The sequence below is a fragment of the Palaemon carinicauda genome, chromosome 37 (assembly GCF_036898095.1).
Source record: "Palaemon carinicauda isolate YSFRI2023 chromosome 37, ASM3689809v2, whole genome shotgun sequence".
NCBI lineage: Eukaryota > Metazoa > Arthropoda > Malacostraca > Decapoda > Palaemonidae > Palaemon > Palaemon carinicauda.
The window spans coordinates 26,705,897-26,724,770 of record NC_090761.1 but is presented as its reverse complement, the minus strand read 5'-3'; the positions used below and the strand labels follow the sequence as shown (position 1 = coordinate 26,724,770).

The window sequence follows — 18,874 nt, the reverse complement described above, 5'->3', positions numbered from 1 at the left end:
ATAGTTTATACAGGGGATATTTATTTTATTGTTTTTCTTAAAATATTTTATTTTTCAATATTAATCTTACCCGATGATCATGTAGCTGTCAACTCTGTTGCCCGACAGAAATCTAAGGTCGGGATACGCCAGCGATCGCTATACAGGTGGGGGTGTGTACACAACAGCGCCATCTGTCGAGCAGGTACTCAAGTACTTCTTGTCAACAAGAACTCAATTTTTCCTCTGTCGTGCCACCGGCAAGACCTACTTGGATACGCTGTTGATTCTGGAGTTGTTTTTCACGATTTTGGTGATGTATTCGCTCTAGATTTTAGCCTTCGCTATTCAGGAATCTTTATCATTAGCTTAGCAAGCTTTTTGATTAAATTTGGATTAATTGTTAACGAACTTTGCTAGATTTTGGAATTCCCCCCTTGACTATTTCTACAATTCAAGATGTCTGACCAGTCTCAAGTCCCTAAGTACAGGCAGTGTAGCGTTAGGGCTTGTTCTAGGCGTCTTCCGAAGGCCTCCATAGATCCTCACACCGTTTGTTCCAATTGTAGGGGTAAATCCTGTCAATTGGAAGATCGATGTGAGGAATGCGCTGGGCTTTCGGAATTCGATTTTAACGAATTCCTTAAAAATGCACGTAGGCTAGAGAAGGATAGGATCAGGAGGAGTTCTTCTCGCTCTTTTGATTTTTCCTCTCCCCATGCCCCTCAACCTATTCCTTCCCCTGTAGTGGTGACTCCCGACCCTGCTACTAGTGCTCAGCCCTCCATGGCGGACATGATGCGTGCCATTCAGGCTCTTGGTGACAGAGTGGAGTCATTAGCTAATGACCGGAATCAGCTTTTGGCAGATGTCAAAGAGCTGAAAGCGCAAAGTGCAGTGGGAAGTGTTGTGAGTGCAAGTGAAGTGAAAAGTGTCAGTGTCAGTGTTGCGCATGAGGGTACATCTGTTCGTGCCAGTCGTCCTCCCAGTCCGGGACCTCTTGCAAGCTCCCAAGCCCAGGGGAGAAGCAATGTCGAAGGACCAAAGGGTTCGGCAGGCCTTGATCAGCATACGGATGTACCCTCAGTGGTTGCGGACGTATCTGTCAGAGATCGTCCCACCCACAAACAGACGAATGAGCCCTATCATTCCTCGTCTGTGGAAGAAGTTTCGAGGAAGAAACGTTGGACCAAGGTCTCACGACCGCTCAAGCGTAAGGTCCCTTCCGAGCGAGTCCAACGGCCCAGGTGTAGCCACTGGGTCAGTTCGGACTCGCCGCAGTTTTCCGAAGACTGCACACCTCCCAAGAGAGGTAGAGTGGTTCCGCAGCAGGCAACTACTCCGTCTGTTGCCGCACCAACCACGGTAGATCCTAAGTGGTCCATGCTGCAGACTATGCAGTCTCAGCTTGCTTCCTTTATGCAGGAGTATCGTGCTGAGAAGGTTGACACGGCACCGGTTAACCTACAACCTGCCACGGTTGTGCGCTCAGCAGATACTGCGGCTGCCTGCTCCCACACTCCACCTGTGAGAGCTCCACCACCGATGCGCAGTCCACCCTGCCAGACGCATGTTCATGCTGCACCCTCCGTTGACATGCGTGAGCCACCGCATCAGCAGTGGGAAGGTGCTGTCGAGCTGCCGTGTTTTGACACTATGCGGCATGCTCCGCAACCCATGCGGCATGCTCCGCATCCCATACGGCATGCTCCGCAACCCACGGCAGTCCCTCCCACGCACCAGCACTCTGCTTTTGTTGTTGCCAGCTCGCAGACTGACCAGCAGCGGCATGATGTTGGATCCGCAGCAGCTACGCATGCACCCGTGCTGCCGGATTCAGCCGTTCAGCTTTCTGCTCCACCTTTGCCACTTCATACTCAGCTTTCGGATGATGGAGTATCTGATGACGAAGCTGCACATTTGGACGATCCGCACTCCGACTTAGAAGGACCCAAGTCTACGCCTCCCTCCTTAGACTTTCGGAAAGTCCTTGCCTTGTTCAGGGACTTGTATCCGGAACAGTTTGTATCTGCAACCCCTCGCTCTCCTCCCTCCGAGTTTGCTCTGGGCATGCAGTCAGCAGCTCCTGCCTTCACCAAACTTGTCCTCGCACGCTCATCCAAGAGAGCTTTGAGGGTTATGGGAGAGTGGTTGCAGTCCAAGAAGCAACTGGGAAAGACTGCTTTCATCTTTCCACCTACCAAGCTTGCTTCCAAATCTAGCGTCTGGTATGCCACGGGAGAGGAACCCGGCTTGGGAGTTCCTGCCTCTGCCCAGGGCGACTTCTCAAGTCTGGTTGACTCTCCCCGCAGGCTGGCTATGAGACGATCTAAGATTTGCTGGTCCTTTTCTGACATGGATCATCTGTTGAAGGGAGTCTTTCGTGCTTTTGAGATCTTCAACTTCCTCGATTGGTGTTTGGGAGCGTTAAGCAGAAAGACTTCCCCTTCGGATAAGGACTCTGCCATGCTTATCATGTCTAGCATGGACAAAGCCATTCGGGATGGGTCTGGTGAGCTTGCGGCTTCGTACGTGTCGGGAGTGCTTAAGAAGAGAGAACATCTTTGCTCCTTCTTGTCGTCTGGGATCACTCCTTGCCAGAAGTCGGAGTTGTTGTTTGCTCCTCTCTCCAAGTGTCTCTTTCCGGAGGAGCTGATCAAGGGGATGGCTGCCTCGTTGATCCAGAAGGATACCCATGACCTGGTGGCGTCCTCCGCACGTAAGGCTAAAGCTTTACCTTCCGTGCCTAGACCCAGGATGGACACACCAGCGTCTAGGTTCATCCCGCCCTTTCGTGGCAGAACCTCCAGCAGAGGAGGTACCCGTGCCGACAGTCACCGTGGCAAATCGAAGAAGGGTTCCAAGTCCTCAAAAGGCAGAATCTGACTGCCTACCTCTCCAGACAGCAGTGGGAGCCAGGCTCAAGAACTTCTGGCAAGCTTGGGAGAGCAGAGGTGCAGACGCTCAGTCTGTGAAGTTGCTAAGGGAGGGGTACAGAATTCCGTTCTGCCACAGTCCCCCTCTAGCAACGTCTCCCATCAACCTCTCTCCCAACTACAAGGAGAAGGACAAGAGGCTAGCGTTGCAACAAGAGGTGTCGCTCTTGCTACAAAAGGGAGCGGTAGTCATAGTCCGGGACCATCAATCCCCGGGCTTCTACAACCGTCTCTTCCTGGTAGCGAAGAAGACAGGAGGTTGGAGACCGGTGCTGGACGTCAGTGCTCTCAATGCTTTTGTCACCAAGCAGACGTTCACGATGGAGACGACGAAGTCGGTCCTAGCAGCGGTCAGGAAGGAAGACTGGATGGTCTCGTTAGACCTGAAAGACGCATACTTTCATGTCCCCGTCCATCCAGACTCCCAACCTTTCCTAAGGTTCGTCTTTGGAAAGGTCGTGTACCAGTTCCAAGCCCTGTGCTTTGGCCTAAGCACGGCACCTCTTGTGTTTACCAAACTGATGAGGAATATTGCCAAATTCCTTCACTTGGCAGACATCAGAGCCTCCCTCTATTTGGACGACTGGCTTTTAAGAGCTCCGTCAAGTCGTCGCTGTCTGGAGAATCTCAGATGGACTATGGATCTGACCAAGGAATTGGGCCTCCTGGTCAATATAGAGAAGTCCCAACTCGTCCCATCCCAAACCATTGTCTATCTCGGTATGGAGATTCAGAGTCGAGCTTTTCGGGCTTTTCCGTCGGCCCCAAGGATCAGTCAAGCCCTAGAATGCATCCAGAGCATGCTGAGAAGGAACGGATGTTCAGTCAGGCAGTGGATGAGTCTAACAGGGACACTTTCATCGCTGGCCCAGTTCATCGAGTTAGGGAGACTCCACCTCCGCCCCCTTCAGTATCATCTAGCTGCTCACTGGAGAAAGGACATGACGCTAGAGGCGGTCTCAGTGCCTATTTCCGAAGAGATGAGGTCTACACTGACGTGGTGGAAGAACAGCATTCTTCTCGAGGAAGGTCTACCATTGGCTGTTCAGACCCCCGACCACCGTCTCTTCTCGGACGCATCGGACATGGTCTGGGGTGCGACACTGGACAGACAGGAATGCTCGGGCACGTGGAATCAGGAGCAAAGGACACTTCACATCAACTGCAAGGAGCTTTTGGCAGTTCATCTGGCCTTGATAAACTTCAAGTCCCTCCATCTAAGCAAGGTGGTGGAGGTGAACTCCGACAACACCACAGCCTTGGCGTACATCTCCAAGCAAGGAGGGACTCATTCGAGGAAGTTGTTCGAGATCGCAAGGGACCTCCTCATTTGGTCAAAAGATCGAAAGATTTCGCTGGTAACGAGGTTCATTCAGGGCGACATGAATGTCATGGCAGATCGCCTCAGCCGGAAGGGTCAGGTCATCCCCACAGAGTGGACCCTTCACAAGAATGTTTGCAGCAGACTATGGGCCCTGTGGGGTCAGCCCACCATAGATCTATTCGCTACCTCGATGACCAAGAGGCTCCCGATGTATTGTTCTCCGATTCCAGACCCAGCAGCAGTTCACGTGGATGCCTTTCTTCTGGATTGGTCCCATCTAGACCTGTATGCGTTCCCTCCGTTCAAGATTGTCAACAGGGTACTTCAGAAGTTCGCCTCTCACAAAGGGACACGGTTGACGTTGGTTGCTCCCCTCTGGCCCGCGAGAGAATGGTTCACCGAGGTACTGCAATGGCTAGTGGATGTTCCCAGGACTCTTCCTCTAAGAGTGGACCTTCTGCGTCAACCTCACGTAAAGAAGGTACACCCAAGCCTCCACGCTCTTCGTCTGACTGCCTTCAGACTATCGAAAGACTCTCAAGAGCTAGAGGCTTTTCGAAGGAGGCAGCCAGAGCGATTGCCAGAGCAAGGAGGACATCCACTCTCAGAGTCTATCAGTCAAAATGGGAAGTCTTCCGAAGCTGGTGCAAGGCGAATGCAGTTTCCTCAACCAGTACCTCTGTAACGCAGATAGCTGACTTCCTGTTACATCTAAGGAATGTAAGATCCCTATCAGCTCCTACGATCAAGGGTTACAGAAGCATGTTGGCAGCGGTCTTCCGCCACAGAGGCTTAGATCTTTCCACCAACATAGATCTACAGGACCTCCTTAGGTCTTTTGAGACCTCAAAGGAGCGTCGGTTGACCACACCAGGCTGGAACCTAGACGTGGTTTTAAGGTTCCTGATGTCAGCAAGATTCGAACCGCTTCAATCAGCCTCTTTTAAGGATCTCACATTAAAGACTCTTTTCCTCGTTTGCTTAGCAACAGCTAAAAGAGTCAGTGAGATCCACGCCTTCAGCAGGAACATAGGTTTTACATCTGAAACGGCTACATGTTCCTTGCAGCTCGGTTTTTTAGCTAAAAACGAGCTTCCTTCTCGTCCTTGGCCCAAGTCGTTCGAGATCCCAAGCCTGTCCAACTTGGTGGGGAACGAACTAGAGAGAGTACTTTGCCCAGTAAGAGCTCTTAAGTACTATTTAAGACGTACAAAGCCATTACGAGGACAATCAGAAGCTTTATGGTGTTCTATCAAGAAACCTGCTTTACCGATGTCTAAGAACGCAGTTTCTTATTACATCAGGCTTTTGATTAGAGAGGCCCATTCTCATCTGAAGGAAGAAGACCTTGCTTTGCTGAAGGTAAGGACACATGAAGTTAGGGCTGTCGCTACTTCAGTGGCCTTCAAACAGAACCGTTCTCTGCAGTGTTATGGATGCAACCTATTGGAGAAGCAAGTCAGTGTTCGCATCATTTTACCTCAAAGATGTCCAGTCTCTTTACGAGAACTGCTACACCCTGGGACCATTCGTAGCAGCGAGTGCAGTAGTAGGTGAGGGCTCAACCACTACATTCCCATAATCCCATAACCTTTTTTAATCTTTCTCTTGAAATGCTTTTTATTGTTGTTTTTTGGGTTGTACGGAAGGCTAAGAAGCCTTCCGCATCCTGGTTGATTTGGCGGGTGGTCAAATTCTTTCTTGAGAAGCGCCTAGATTAGAGGTTGTGATGAGGTCCTTTAGTATGGGTTGCAGCCCTTCATACTTCAGCACCTAGGAGTCGCTCAGCATCCTAAGAGGACCGCTAGGCTCAGTAAGGAAGACGTACTTAAAAAGGCAGAGTAATGGTTCAAGTCGACTTCCTTACCAGGTACTTATTTATTTTATGTTTGTTATTTTGAATAACTGCTAAAATGAAATACGGGATACTTAGCTTCTAATGTTAACATGTATGCTGGTCTCCACCCACCCCCCTGGGTGTGAATCAGCTACATGATCATCGGGTAAGATTAATATTGAAAAATGTTATTTTCCTTAGTAAAATAAATTTTTGAATATACTTACCCGATGATCATGAATTTAAGGACCCTCCCTTCCTCCCCATAGAGAACCAGTGGACCGAGGAGAAAATTGAGTTCTTGTTGACAAGAAGTACTTGAGTACCTGCTCGACAGATGGCGCTGTTGTGTACACACCCCCACCTGTATAGCGATCGCTGGCGTATCCTGACCTTAGATTTCTGTCGGGCAACAGAGTTGACAGCTACATGATCATCGGGTAAGTATATTAAAAAATTTATTTTACTAAGGAAAATAACATTTTTCTTTGTTTTCTTACCTCGCTGAGCTATTTTCCCTGTTGGAGTCCCTGGGCTTATAGCATTCTGCTTTTTCAACTAGGCTTGTAGCTTAGCAAGTAATAATAATAATATTCATTAAATTGCACACTCCTCTCCCTGCATGGAGGTACCGGTAAGCAAACTGAGTTTAGGACACATTGCAGAGTCATCCACTGCTACATATCTGTAATGACAGTCTCTCTCCTCTTGTACTAGTCTTCAAATCTACACTGAAGCCTCATCTTTTCAGAATAAAGTAGCAACTAATCATTGGCTAAGTATTGAAATATTTATAAAAATTATATCTTGGCTGGCCAATTTCATTATTGCAACAAATGTTTTGCTACAATTCTAATTAATTGATTTTTCTCTATAGCAAATGAAACTATTACTACAAAATATTCTTTAATTTTCTTCTCATATAAATGATTTACTTTGACAGTTGCCCCTGATGAGGCCGCGATGACCGTCGTTAACCGAAGTCCCCGAACTACGTCTCCTGAAAGGAATCAGTCTCCTACTGCCTCCCGCCGTTCTTCTGGTTCTGGTTACTCACATTCAGCCGGGAGACCATCGAATCCAGCTCATCAAGCCAATAGCATGTAATTTCTGAGTGTTTTTGTCAGATTTCCACCTTGGTGTTTTAAGTGTGAGACCACCGAGATCTATCAGTTGACAGAGAATCTCTCTTAAGTTTAAAGTAGAAACAATTTGTGTTTCTATTTGTTTGAGTTTAGGGAATCTTCCAGATAAGAAGTCAGAGCTTTTGAATTTTATCGAATATAAAGACAAACTATTGATAGTGCAAAGTCTTTTTTTCCACTGATTACATGTATGAAAGGTGTTTAATTCAAAAGGGTTAAAAGTTACTGATATTAATCTGATATTATTGAAGTTGTCAAATGAGAAAAGTGACCTGTTTTGTTATACAATAAACACATTACTTAAAGATGGCCCAAATTTGTGGCATTTCATAAATCATTGGTAGTGTATCAGGGTTCAATGGAAATTATTTACTAGTTGCCAGCACTCCAGTCACCCTACATATTTTATGGAGCTATAGCAGCAGAAAGCATTACTTTCTGTGTATATAGCTTGTCAATAACAGCTAAAGAAACTCAGTATGGCTTTTAGGCTGTTAGAAATTTTATATATTGTGTATTTAAAGGAAATGTTCTCGTTGGCTATTTTCAGCTAAGACATTGCTTAATAAAGAGATGGTGGATGGTCAGACCTCAGAATATATAAAATTTCAATGAACCAGACCCAATAATCATTCTATACTGTATTTGAAGTGACAGATTCAAGCAAGACAAAGTGGAAATAGTGTGTTCCAATCTGGATTTAAATGGCCACTCATGAATTGAGAAATTGCCAAATATTTGTACGGTGACAGTAATAGCATGTGTACGTCTTAATCCCATTTGTTTTTAGTTGGAAGTTGGTGAGTTAACTTTAATTTGATTTCAGTCTTTCAATGTTGCAAAAAGTTTCAATATAATTTTTTTAATACCAAATTCTTCAAAGGAATTGAGACCAGTTCTGGACATTTTGAGATAACAAAATTACTCTCCTAACCAGATTTTCAATGGAAATTTCTTTCATATTATTGTGAGCCATGAGGAAGGAAGATTAGATGTTCACTATTGATCTGACAAGATCCTTAGTTTCGTGAAGATTCAAGAATCTTTCTTTAGTTTATGAGTGGGAAAAAGATATACCGGTTCAAGGGCCTGTGTTTTGGACTGATAACGCATCTCAGATATGTACGAGGGTGATGGCTCCAATCGCCAGGAGGTTACATCTCATGGAGTTAAGAGTATTCTTTTATCCAGACAATTGGCCGATTGTGGACTCGTCTCTGGAAAAGATACAGATCTCTCATGAGTTGTTATTCAACCTGTTGAGGAATCTGGGAATCTTAAGTCAATCCCAAGAAGTCTCTTCTAAGTCTAACTCGGAAGATTATATATTTAATCGAGTTAAGGGCAGAGTTTAAAGTAATAAATCCTCTATCATCAGCTCATATATGGATGAGTTTTCTTGGAATTATAACCTTCATGGAGAAGTTTGTACCATTGGGATGCCTAAAGATGAGGGAGTTCTGTTTCCACCTCATTCATTATTGGAACAATAGTTGATCCGAGGAGGTTTTGTATCCCACTTTCAAAAACCTTTAAACTCAGTAGGCTGATGGGACGATCTTTATCATCTGTCAATCGATATATATCTCTGGTGCTGAGGGTTTCAAATCTCTTTCTATTCTGCTGTCTTCTTCTTCGACTAAAGCTTTTCCCGCTATGCAGGGTCGCTATTTCTAGAGAGCCGTTTCCAAGTTCTTCTATCTCCGATGTCCTCCATTGCGAGATCTTTCTCCTCCATATCTGCTGTTACATACTCCATCCACCTTTTTTGGTCTCCCCCTCCTCCTACCTGGAACATCCATATCCAGCATCCTCCTCCCAACATACTCCTGGTCTCTCCTCATTACGTGCCCAAACCAGTGTAGTCTCTTTTCTTGGATTTTCTTTGACACCTCTGTAACCTTTGTTGTTCCCCTTACCAAGTCATTCCTAGCCTTATCCAGTCTTTTTATCTCAGCCATCCATCTTAGCATTCTCATCTCTGCAACATTCATTTTCTTCTCAAAGATCTTTTTCATGGGCCAGGTCTCTGCACCATATGTCATGGCAGGTCTCATTACAGTTTTATGTATCTTTCCCTTTAACTTTGAGTTTATCCTTCGATCACACAACACTCCCAACACTCTTTTCCAATTATTCCATCCGGCTGGAATTCTACTGTTCACTTCCGTTTGGAGTTTTGCTGTTTCCTCCACATATGGCCCTAGGTACTTGAATTTTTCTGTCCTCTTTACTATTTCACCCAGCAAATTTATATCATTTAATTGGTTCTGCGGGTTGCAACACATATACTCTGTTTTTGTTCTACTGATCTTTAGCCCTCTGCTCTCCAATTCCTCTCTCCATCTCTCCAGCTTCCCCTCCAATCCTTCTCTGGTTTCATCACACAGAACTATATCATCTGCAAACAGCATGGTCCATGGTGACTGTTCCCTCACTTTCAGTAATTACGTCCATTACTATATTAAACAAATAGGGGCTTAATGACGACCCCTGGTGTAACCCAACTCCCACTTCAAACGTCTCTGTAAAACCAACACTCGTTCTTATTTGTGTGCCTGCTCCTTCATACATATCTCTAATCAGTCTAACATATTTCTCTGGTGTTCCCCTCTCTCTCAAACATCTCCATATTTCCTGCTGTAGAACTATCATAAGCCTTCTCTAAGTCAATAAATACTACATGTAATTCCTTTTGGCCTTCTCTATATTTTTCCATCAACTGCCTTAGCGCAAACATTGCATCCGTCGTGCTTCTGCCTGGCATAAATCCAAACTGCTCTTCTCCAATCTTGGTCTCTTCCCTGATCCTACGCTCTATGATCCTTTCCCAAAGCTTCATTGTATGTGGGAGGAGTTTGATTGCTCTATAATTATTACAATTTTGTATGTCCCCCTTTTCTTTGAATATGGGTTTTAAAAAGTTATTCCTCCACATTCTGGGCATCTTTTCTTTCCAGTGTATCTTTTTCATCAGATCCCACAGCATATCCACTCCAAATTTCCCCAAGTATTTCCAGACTTCCACTGGGATCTCATCAGGTCCCGTAGCTTTTCCATTTTTCATCTTGCTGAGAGCAACCTTAATTTCTTCACTATCTATATCTCTTACCATTCCTAAATTTGGATTTCCATCTGCAATTATAGATCTCAGATTTTCTTCATTTAGCAATCTTTCAAAATATTGCTTTGACCTTCCTTTTTTATCACTTGAGCTACACATTACCACTCCATCCTCATTCTTTATCTGCTCAATGTGGGTAATATCTTTAGTCACTTCATTTCTTCCTTTAGCAATCCTTTAAATCTTCTTTTGACCCTCTTTTGTGTCCAAATCTTCATATACATTATCTTATGCTTGCTGTTTTGACTGCCACAGTCACTTTTGCTTCTTTTTTTGCTAATCTACTTCTCTCCTTATCTTCTTCAGTGCCTGTTTCATCATACCTTTTCTTTGCATTTCTCTTGATCTTGATTTTTTCTTGTACATAATTACTCCACCACCAAGTTTCTTTGTCTCTTGGCCCTTTTCCTATTGACATCCCTAAAACTTCTCTGCCAACTCTTTTCAGAATACTGCTGTTCTGTTCCCACCACTCATCCACATCCTCATAATCCCAGGTGCCAAGCTCGACTAGAATCCTCTCTATGAATGTATCCCTATATTCTGGTTCTTTCAGCTTCCACCATCTTAACTTTGGAATCATCTCTTGCCTACCTCTTATTGTTCTCTTCCTATCCCAGTCTACTGTCAAGAGTCTATGCTGCGGAGTTACAGCTCCTTCTGGGAATATTTTACAGTTTCTTATCTCTTTTAGATGTACTCTTCTACTTAATACAAAATCAATTTGGGATTCTTGCCCACCACTTTTATACGTTGTAAGATATTTTGGCTGTTTTTCAAAGAAAGTGTTGATTACTGCCATATCAAACGCTACAGCAAAGTCCATAACCCTTTCACCATCTTGATTCCGATCCCCCAAAGCCCATCCTCCTTGTATTCTTTCCAGGCCCTGGCTATTTCTCCCTACATGACCATTTAGGTCTCCTCCTATCATTAACAGTTCTTCATTTGGTATGTTAATCATTTCCTGATCCAGCTGTCTCCAAAAATCATCTTTTTCCTCTTCTGGACAACCTGTCTGAGGTGCATACACACTGATAACATTTAGTATTCCTCCATCCCATTCTAGTTTCATATGCATTATTCTATCATTTAGTCTTTTCACCTCCAAACACAACTCTTAAGCTTTCCAGTTAGTATGATTCCAACTTCATTCCTTCCTCGCTCTGTGCATCCACTATAAAAAAAGTTTATACCCTTCTCCAATCTCTTTGATTTTATTTCCCTTCCATCTTGTCTCCTGCACACACAAAATCTGTACTTTCCGCCTCTCCATCATATCGGCAACTTCTCTTCCACGTCCTGTCATGGTTCTAATGTTCAAGGTGCCAATTCTAATAGATTTTGGGGCTCGTTTCTTTAATTGCAGTCGCCGACTTTGCAGTAGCCCTTACCTATTTCTCGCAGAGTTAGGGCGATGTATCTGCGCGTTGCCTACAGGGTACGCCCTAGCGGTCATCGGTTCATCTATAACGGTTTCCATTTCATGGGTTTTGGCAGGGATTTTCACAACTGGATCCCCTTCCTGACGTCAACCCTCCCTATTTATCCGGGCCTGGGACCGGCACCTAGCAGGGCGCACTTGCCCCCCAGGTGGCTAGGTTCTTTCTATTCGGCTGTACCTCTTGGAAAGGGTAGCCAGTGAATTTGGATCATCTTCATCTGTTAGGACACTGGAATCACCAAGAGTCTTCACTCACTACACACAAATTCCCTAAGATTATTTGTAGTTTTCAAATTTATTTGTCTACAGGAAAGATTAGTAATGGGAAAGGCCATTGCTGTGTTTATGAAGAACACAAAAGCTCTGGCTTACATAAAGACAGGCTGGTGAGCTTGTTCCAAATGAGAGGATTTACTGTTATATTCAGGAACGAGGGTTATTCAACTTCTACCCCATTTCATTCCAGGGAAACAATGTTTTAGGGTTATTAAAGTACTGATGTTGTACCTAGTCTAGTGCTTTAGATTTTATCAAATTTTATGAGATAAGATAGAGAAAATTTTTTGGGGTTATTTGCATTTCTTGGAGGAATAGCAAGACTTAAAATAATTTTTTTTTTGGTAGGATTGATATATTGCATGGTCGCCCAGATCGTCACACTCCATCTGTTAGGCTGTCTCCACGTTTCCAGCCAACCTTAGACGTAAGTTCATTTTAGTGTATAAGATGTTTTAATCTAGGCAGTTCAAATATTAACTAGAGTAGAACTATGTTTTATAGTCAAGATATTACTGTACTTTCTAAAATATTTTTGTATGTAGAATAGTTTTTGTTGTTTTAGTGCTTTAGTGTTTGTGATCATTTGATGTTTCAATAGCATGCCAGTGTTTACCTCGTGTTTGATTTTTATTATTAAGTTGATAGAGCCTCATTTCGTCAGCAAGCATGAGCTATCACTTTAACGAAACTAAATTTGTTCAAAGTTTTTCCAAGTGTTGTGTTAATGTTTCTAATTATTTTTATGCGTATTCGATTAAGAAAAGATAAAGTAAGAAAAAATTAATGTTTTAATTTTTTTTTTTATTTAAGTTTTGTTTCCTGTGGCATACATAATTGTCTGTACAGTATTATGCAAAGTACCAGTATGTTATCAAAATTTTTATTACATTTCTTAGTTAGAGGATAACATCTAATTATAACTAAAAACTAAGAGTCAGTAATGTTTATTAGTTAGTTCTCTATATTTTTTAGGGGGCTCGAGCCATATTGTACTGATGGAACTTCTTCAAAGGTAGTTTTCTACATGGGATATTTCTTATCCCAAGTAGAAAGCTGCCTTTGAGGAACTTCCCTCAGGATGACATGATCATCTCACCCAAAAACAGATTTTTCCCATGTCAAAATCTGTTATGTTGATAAAATACAATGTTTCTTTTTAAGTAAACCCCATGAATATGATGAAGGGCAATTTCCTTAGGCTGGAAACTTGTCCTTCCTCATGGTAATATTGTCAAGCCTCAGTGTGGTGTTGAAGGTTCGAGTGGATGTTAGATATTTTGGAGTACATTACAGTACAGTATTCTATTTTCATATTCACTATATTTACAAACCTTTATAGCATATTTTGTCCATGCCACAGAAGAGGGTTCTGGATGTAAGAAACATTTTTTATCATAAAGATAGAGGAAATAATAGTACAGTAAATGATACAAAGAGGTATATTATGACACAACATTCATGACCCATCACCTCTAACATGTTGTATTCCAGACCCATTTCAATTGATCTCCACTCCTGAAAATATTATTTATATTCATCTTTGTCTGAGAGTATGACAAAAATGTGGGTAAAAATTATGGAAGAAAATTTGGGGAACTAATTTGGCTCCTTTAATGAAGAAAAATTCCCTGAATTCATTTCTAAGTATGTAGCAGGATATGATGTGGTTTGACCCAAAGAGCGATGGGAAATGTAATGTATGGAATACGGAGGTGGTTTCAATAAGAAAGGACATCGCATTTTCAGACAGAAGACGATTTGGAACTCTAAACCATCCAAACAAACCAATAACATTACTTCTAATGGCTCTTACTGGGCTATGAAATCTATTTTTGGATGTAATGCTCACCTTTTCGAGAAAGGAAATTTAAGAAAAATTGTGGCAAACATTTCAGTCATAAAATCATTCTTAGCTTTGAAAGTATACAATAGAGAGAAGGACTTCTTATGTTCCCCAAAGTCTGACTTATAAGATAGTGCAGGGCTTCTAGTTCAGTGCCAATGGCAACAGGCAAAACATTAAGGTCATTTATGAATGGTAGAAGCAAGGGGCAGGACAGTGCCCTAGAAACTGACCATATATACATAGGGTCAGCGCCCAAGCCCCTTCTCCATCAAGCTAAGGACCAGGGAGGGGCCAGCCAATAGCTACTGAAGACTCAGGAGGTAGACCTATAGGCTCCCCCATATCCCCCATCCTTAGCTTCCAAGGATGGTGAGGCTGCAGACATAACTAGAAATTATTAAGCTTTATAACATCCAATCTCCTTTTTTTTTTTATTGCTCCAAGAACTGTCATATTGAGAAATATCCAGGCTTGTGGCAATGGATTCAATTCTATAATGAGCTGAGTACCATCATTATGATCAACAGATAATATAAAATTGCTGCTATACATAACATTAAGAAAAATTAGCATATGGTCTGAAACTGAATAGATTAGGCCAGTGATATAGTCTCTCAATGAATCAAGGCTAGACACATTGGAATGCATGTATGAAGCAACACCCCCGTCTCTCTCATTCCAAACACTGGCCTGTTCACTCCCATTTGGACACTAATTTCTAGATTGCCTCCCAAATAAACTATCCTACCCTGTTGAAAACCTTCCCCTGATCTGAAATGTTATTTCCTCTTAAAGAATTTTTTTTTTTTTTTTATTGAAACTTTAGTTGATATATTCTTCCATAAGGTTACCAAGGAACAATGCTCATTCTAAACAGCTACAGTATAGTTAAAATAACATTGTTTCTTGCATCACAAAAAGCAAAGGTAATAAGAATCTTTTTCTTCTAACAGTAACTTATTCACTGAACATTTAGTACACAAACGTGGAAAGTGTGAATTAGTTTAATTCTCTAATGATAAACGTTAAATGATAGAGCTTCGAAGAGGAACCTAGGTGAACCACAGGTAAGGATTATTTAAGTAATTGAGTTTCCGTAGTACTGTATATTACAGATTCCATCTGCTTTGGTGTCAGTATTATGCTCATTGTGAATGTTAATTTAAATTTTGCTGAGTTTTTTCAATGAAAGTACAGTAATTTCAGTTTTCTGTACTGTAGGGCCAAAAAGGTTATGCAGCAATGCCTTTGGGTAAGTTTAAGGCACTCAAAGGCCAACTAGTTTTTCTTTTATGCTCTTGTTTGATTACTGTGTAATTTATGTGATGATGTGATCGCCATCATTTCCAAAACTGACTAACCTTTTTCTTAGTTGTGAGATGCCGTAGATGTTGTAGAATATTAGGTCTTGCAATGTATGAATTACTTTAATTCAAAGGATAACTTTTAAGATTATCAGTTACATGTTTATATACAAGGCTTTGATGATTTTTGAGAAACTATTTATATCTGAATCTGAGAAATATTAATATCTACGATCAAGTGCCGTAATAAGGGATTATCAGAAATTCATACATTATTGTCACAATTTTCTAGTGGATGCGAGGGGCAAATACTGGAGGTGATTCTCCTTATTCTCGCACTCCCACTTCATATTCGGCATCTCGCACCCCCTCTAACACGGGGTCTCCCCTGCGTACCCCATGGGGCAACTCACCACCTCGTTCTCATCCTCACTCTCCTCCTACCACTTCACAGCCCATGAGCCGCAAGGACAGCGTCGACATCATGGATGGTCAGAGGTTAGTGTTTGTGAATTTTTTATTTCAATGATTTTATAATTTTATACAGTGGAGCATACCTATTTGATGTCATGTCTTATTTAACTCTTCTATGAATAATCGTGATTATTCAGATTGAATAAGTACTCATTTCAGTGTATTCTTCATGATTTGATAATGTTTGAATTCTTGGTTCTTCCGTGATATATATTATTTGTTACAATTACCAGCTTTATAGATAAATGCGCATGTGCTGTCTTAGATAAGAGACCTTTGTGAGACAGTTTGGCACTTTTTAACATATACTGTATATTATTGGTGTTTCTCTCTATTCTTGGAATTTTTCTCATCTCCTCTGCACAATTATCATTCCATCTTATGTATGCTATCCTCAATAAACAGCCATCACGGCTATAGTAGTTTTCTTATTAATACCAGTTGAAGTTTCTTTTGAAATCTCCTTTACAGTTAAGAATGAATCCAGTAATTGGTAGAATTAAGTGTTTGATCTCCCTGCTCAGAGCTTCACAGGTGTTCAGGCACCACAAATCCACATAGTAAAGCATTTCCCTGTCTATGATTTTAAGAGAAAATAGCTCTAATACATTTTGTACTTTTTATCTATACAATATTATGAGGGAGGAGAGATTGCTGAGCACCCCTGATGTGTGTATATAATACAGTAAGGGTATTGGGAGCTCTGAGTACCAAAATAATAAGTTTTTCTACCTTACCTGTCTATTTATACAATCACATAATATGGAAGTGAACATATTATGTTCACTTCCATACGCTCACAATTTTACCTTGAAAATTAACCTTAAAATTAAACATTTTGCTACGTTCTGGGGATTGTAGTAAATCGGGAGAAGCCCAGTTTCATGGCCAAGTAGAGAATGGAGTACTTGTGAATGCTAAGACGGCAGTAGCAATAGCCTTTCCATCAGACATCTGCGTCAGCAGACTAGGGAATAGCACGACCTGTTCTCACCCAGCCAGAACAAATTTGCTCGACATTGGCAACAACTACTCAGACAACTCTTGTCTTTGGAGAAGCTTATTCCTCACAGGCATCTCCACCAGTGGACCGCTGGTGTTAAGAGACGCTGTTCAGCAAGCAACAATCCTCCACACTTTGTTCCTGTAGAGCAGGTGGTTTGTGACGATCAAGCTTGGTGGTTGGAAGATGAGAACCTCATCAAGGGGACTCTATGGAGTGTCTTCTGGAAATGCTGCTGTTCACAGATGCGTTGGAACAGTTGAGGAACCAAATTGTCTCAGGTTGGTGGTCCAAAGAAGAACAGGGTCTGCACTTCAACCTATTGGAGATGAAAGCAGTACTCTTGTCGCTGCAATCATTCCAACAGTGTCCGTTATGCCACTTTGGCATTGATGAGCGACAACATGACTGCAGTGGCTTGCGTCAACAAGCAAGGAGGTACTGTTTCACACTATATATGCAAGTTGGTGAAGCAGGTGCACCCATTGGCACTCGAAAATGTAGTGAAGCTATCAGCAAGATTCTCTTTGGGCAAGAGGATTATAATCACTGACAAGTTCAGTCACCAGGGACAAGTTGTAAAAGCAGAATGGTCCTCTAGTAGCAAGGAAAAGGTAATGATTAAGAATTGATGTAATGTGATTCTTGTGATTTTTAGCATCAAAGACTTTCTAGATGGCATTACTAAGGATATTATGAAGCAAAGGGGCACATTTCTATCTTGATTATATTAATGAAGCACTGTTAACAAAGGAGGAATATGAAAAAAGGCCAAAGACCATGACTGATATGACAACAGAACATGAGCAATAAAATGTTAACGGAAAAATGCAGTGCCACAATTGCTGAACGTCATGGTGGGAATGTGGAACTAGAGCATTTATGGGTGAAGCCAGCTGGTGACTCGATAAATATGTCTAAGAATTGTTGGCACAAAAGTTGATAAACTTATAAAGAAATTTTGAGTTATTGGAACTTAAATCTAGAAGTAATTATCTCTCAAAATATATAATTCTTAGACGAAGCTGTTTCCTACTTAAAGGAAGAATGAAACTTGTGCAGATAAAGTTAGCAAAGAGAACCTGTTGGTTATAAAGTCTTCATAAGCTCCAGTTAGAATTGCAGAGAAGAAAAATTAGATGGCTGATGTACTTAGGTATTGGAGTTGCTGATATCAGGTCTACCTCTCATTATAAATTTTGCGGAGGGAACCACTAGAGATGATAAAAGTAAGTAGCATAATTGAAGGTCAAATTATAAAGAAGATTTGAAAATAAACATGATCTGCAATATTTGTTGTGCAGACAATAATGTGGTAAATGCATTACTTGACAGAAATCATTACTTACAGAAAATTAATAACCTAAAATAGAGGATAAGTATACATCAATAGTCTGCCCATATCATTCTGAAATGGGATCTGCAAATTATAAAAGTCATTCATGATAAGAGTTATAAAGTTATGTTGCCTTGGAGAATGCTTGTCAAACGTGACAGATACAATATGTTAACTTGCTTCTACTGTCACAAATATAGAAAGAATGTAAGTCCAAAATTGATGGAAAAGGGTGTGGTAATTGTGCCGGTGATCATGAAACAAAAATATTTAATATTGATTTTGATAAGTATGTTAAATGTTTAGAAAAAAACAAGCTATTAATCACAGGGTTATTTTGAAATGCTCCAACAAAGCTTTGGATTGGGAAATAGAATAGCCACTAATAATGATTGTTGGAAGAGCTCTCTTTGAGGAGAACCAGGTTAAGGAGACTGATACTATTATATGAGGGAATTTTTAAGCCTTTGTGTGAAGATAGCCTCATCTTTTCAGTTAAGGCATAATCACACTATTACTCTTATAATTGGGAAAACTCTCTTTTAATTGCAAGAAATTTGGAACCTTTCCTTGAACATGAAATCTGTGGATTTTAAGGGTCCACTGTACTCCGTGGTGATGCAATGGCACCCTTGTTTGACAAAGACTTCGCTGAACATCAAGAGAAATATTGAGAAAGTTGATAAATGCAGAGTTAGAAGGAAAATAATTTGGTCATTGACAGAACACGTGGGAGAAGATTATACAGAATCTGAACCACAGAATTTGACTGAAAAATTAAGCCAGGTGCTTGGGAATTGTATGGATTTGAAAGACGAGAAAAAATCTCGATCCCCATGTGGA

The 18,874-nt window shown here is 41.7% G+C and overlaps 1 protein-coding gene across 2 annotated transcripts in view; it reads left to right on the top strand.

Annotated features, from left to right (window-relative positions):
* The window catches only part of LOC137629526 (alpha-tubulin N-acetyltransferase-like), a 103,071-nt gene that overhangs the window by 28,400 nt on the left and 55,797 nt on the right, over nucleotides 1–18,874 (top strand). The window contains exons 5-7 of one of the 2 annotated variants that reach the window (XM_068360912.1): nucleotides 7,020–7,179; nucleotides 12,414–12,492; nucleotides 15,511–15,716. In XM_068360912.1, coding sequence (XP_068217013.1) covers nucleotides 7,020–7,179; nucleotides 12,414–12,492; nucleotides 15,511–15,716 — 445 coding nt within the window. The remainder of the gene's footprint in view (nucleotides 1–7,019; nucleotides 7,180–12,413; nucleotides 12,493–15,510; nucleotides 15,717–18,874) is intronic. The other variant, XM_068360913.1, reaches the window with a different exon arrangement.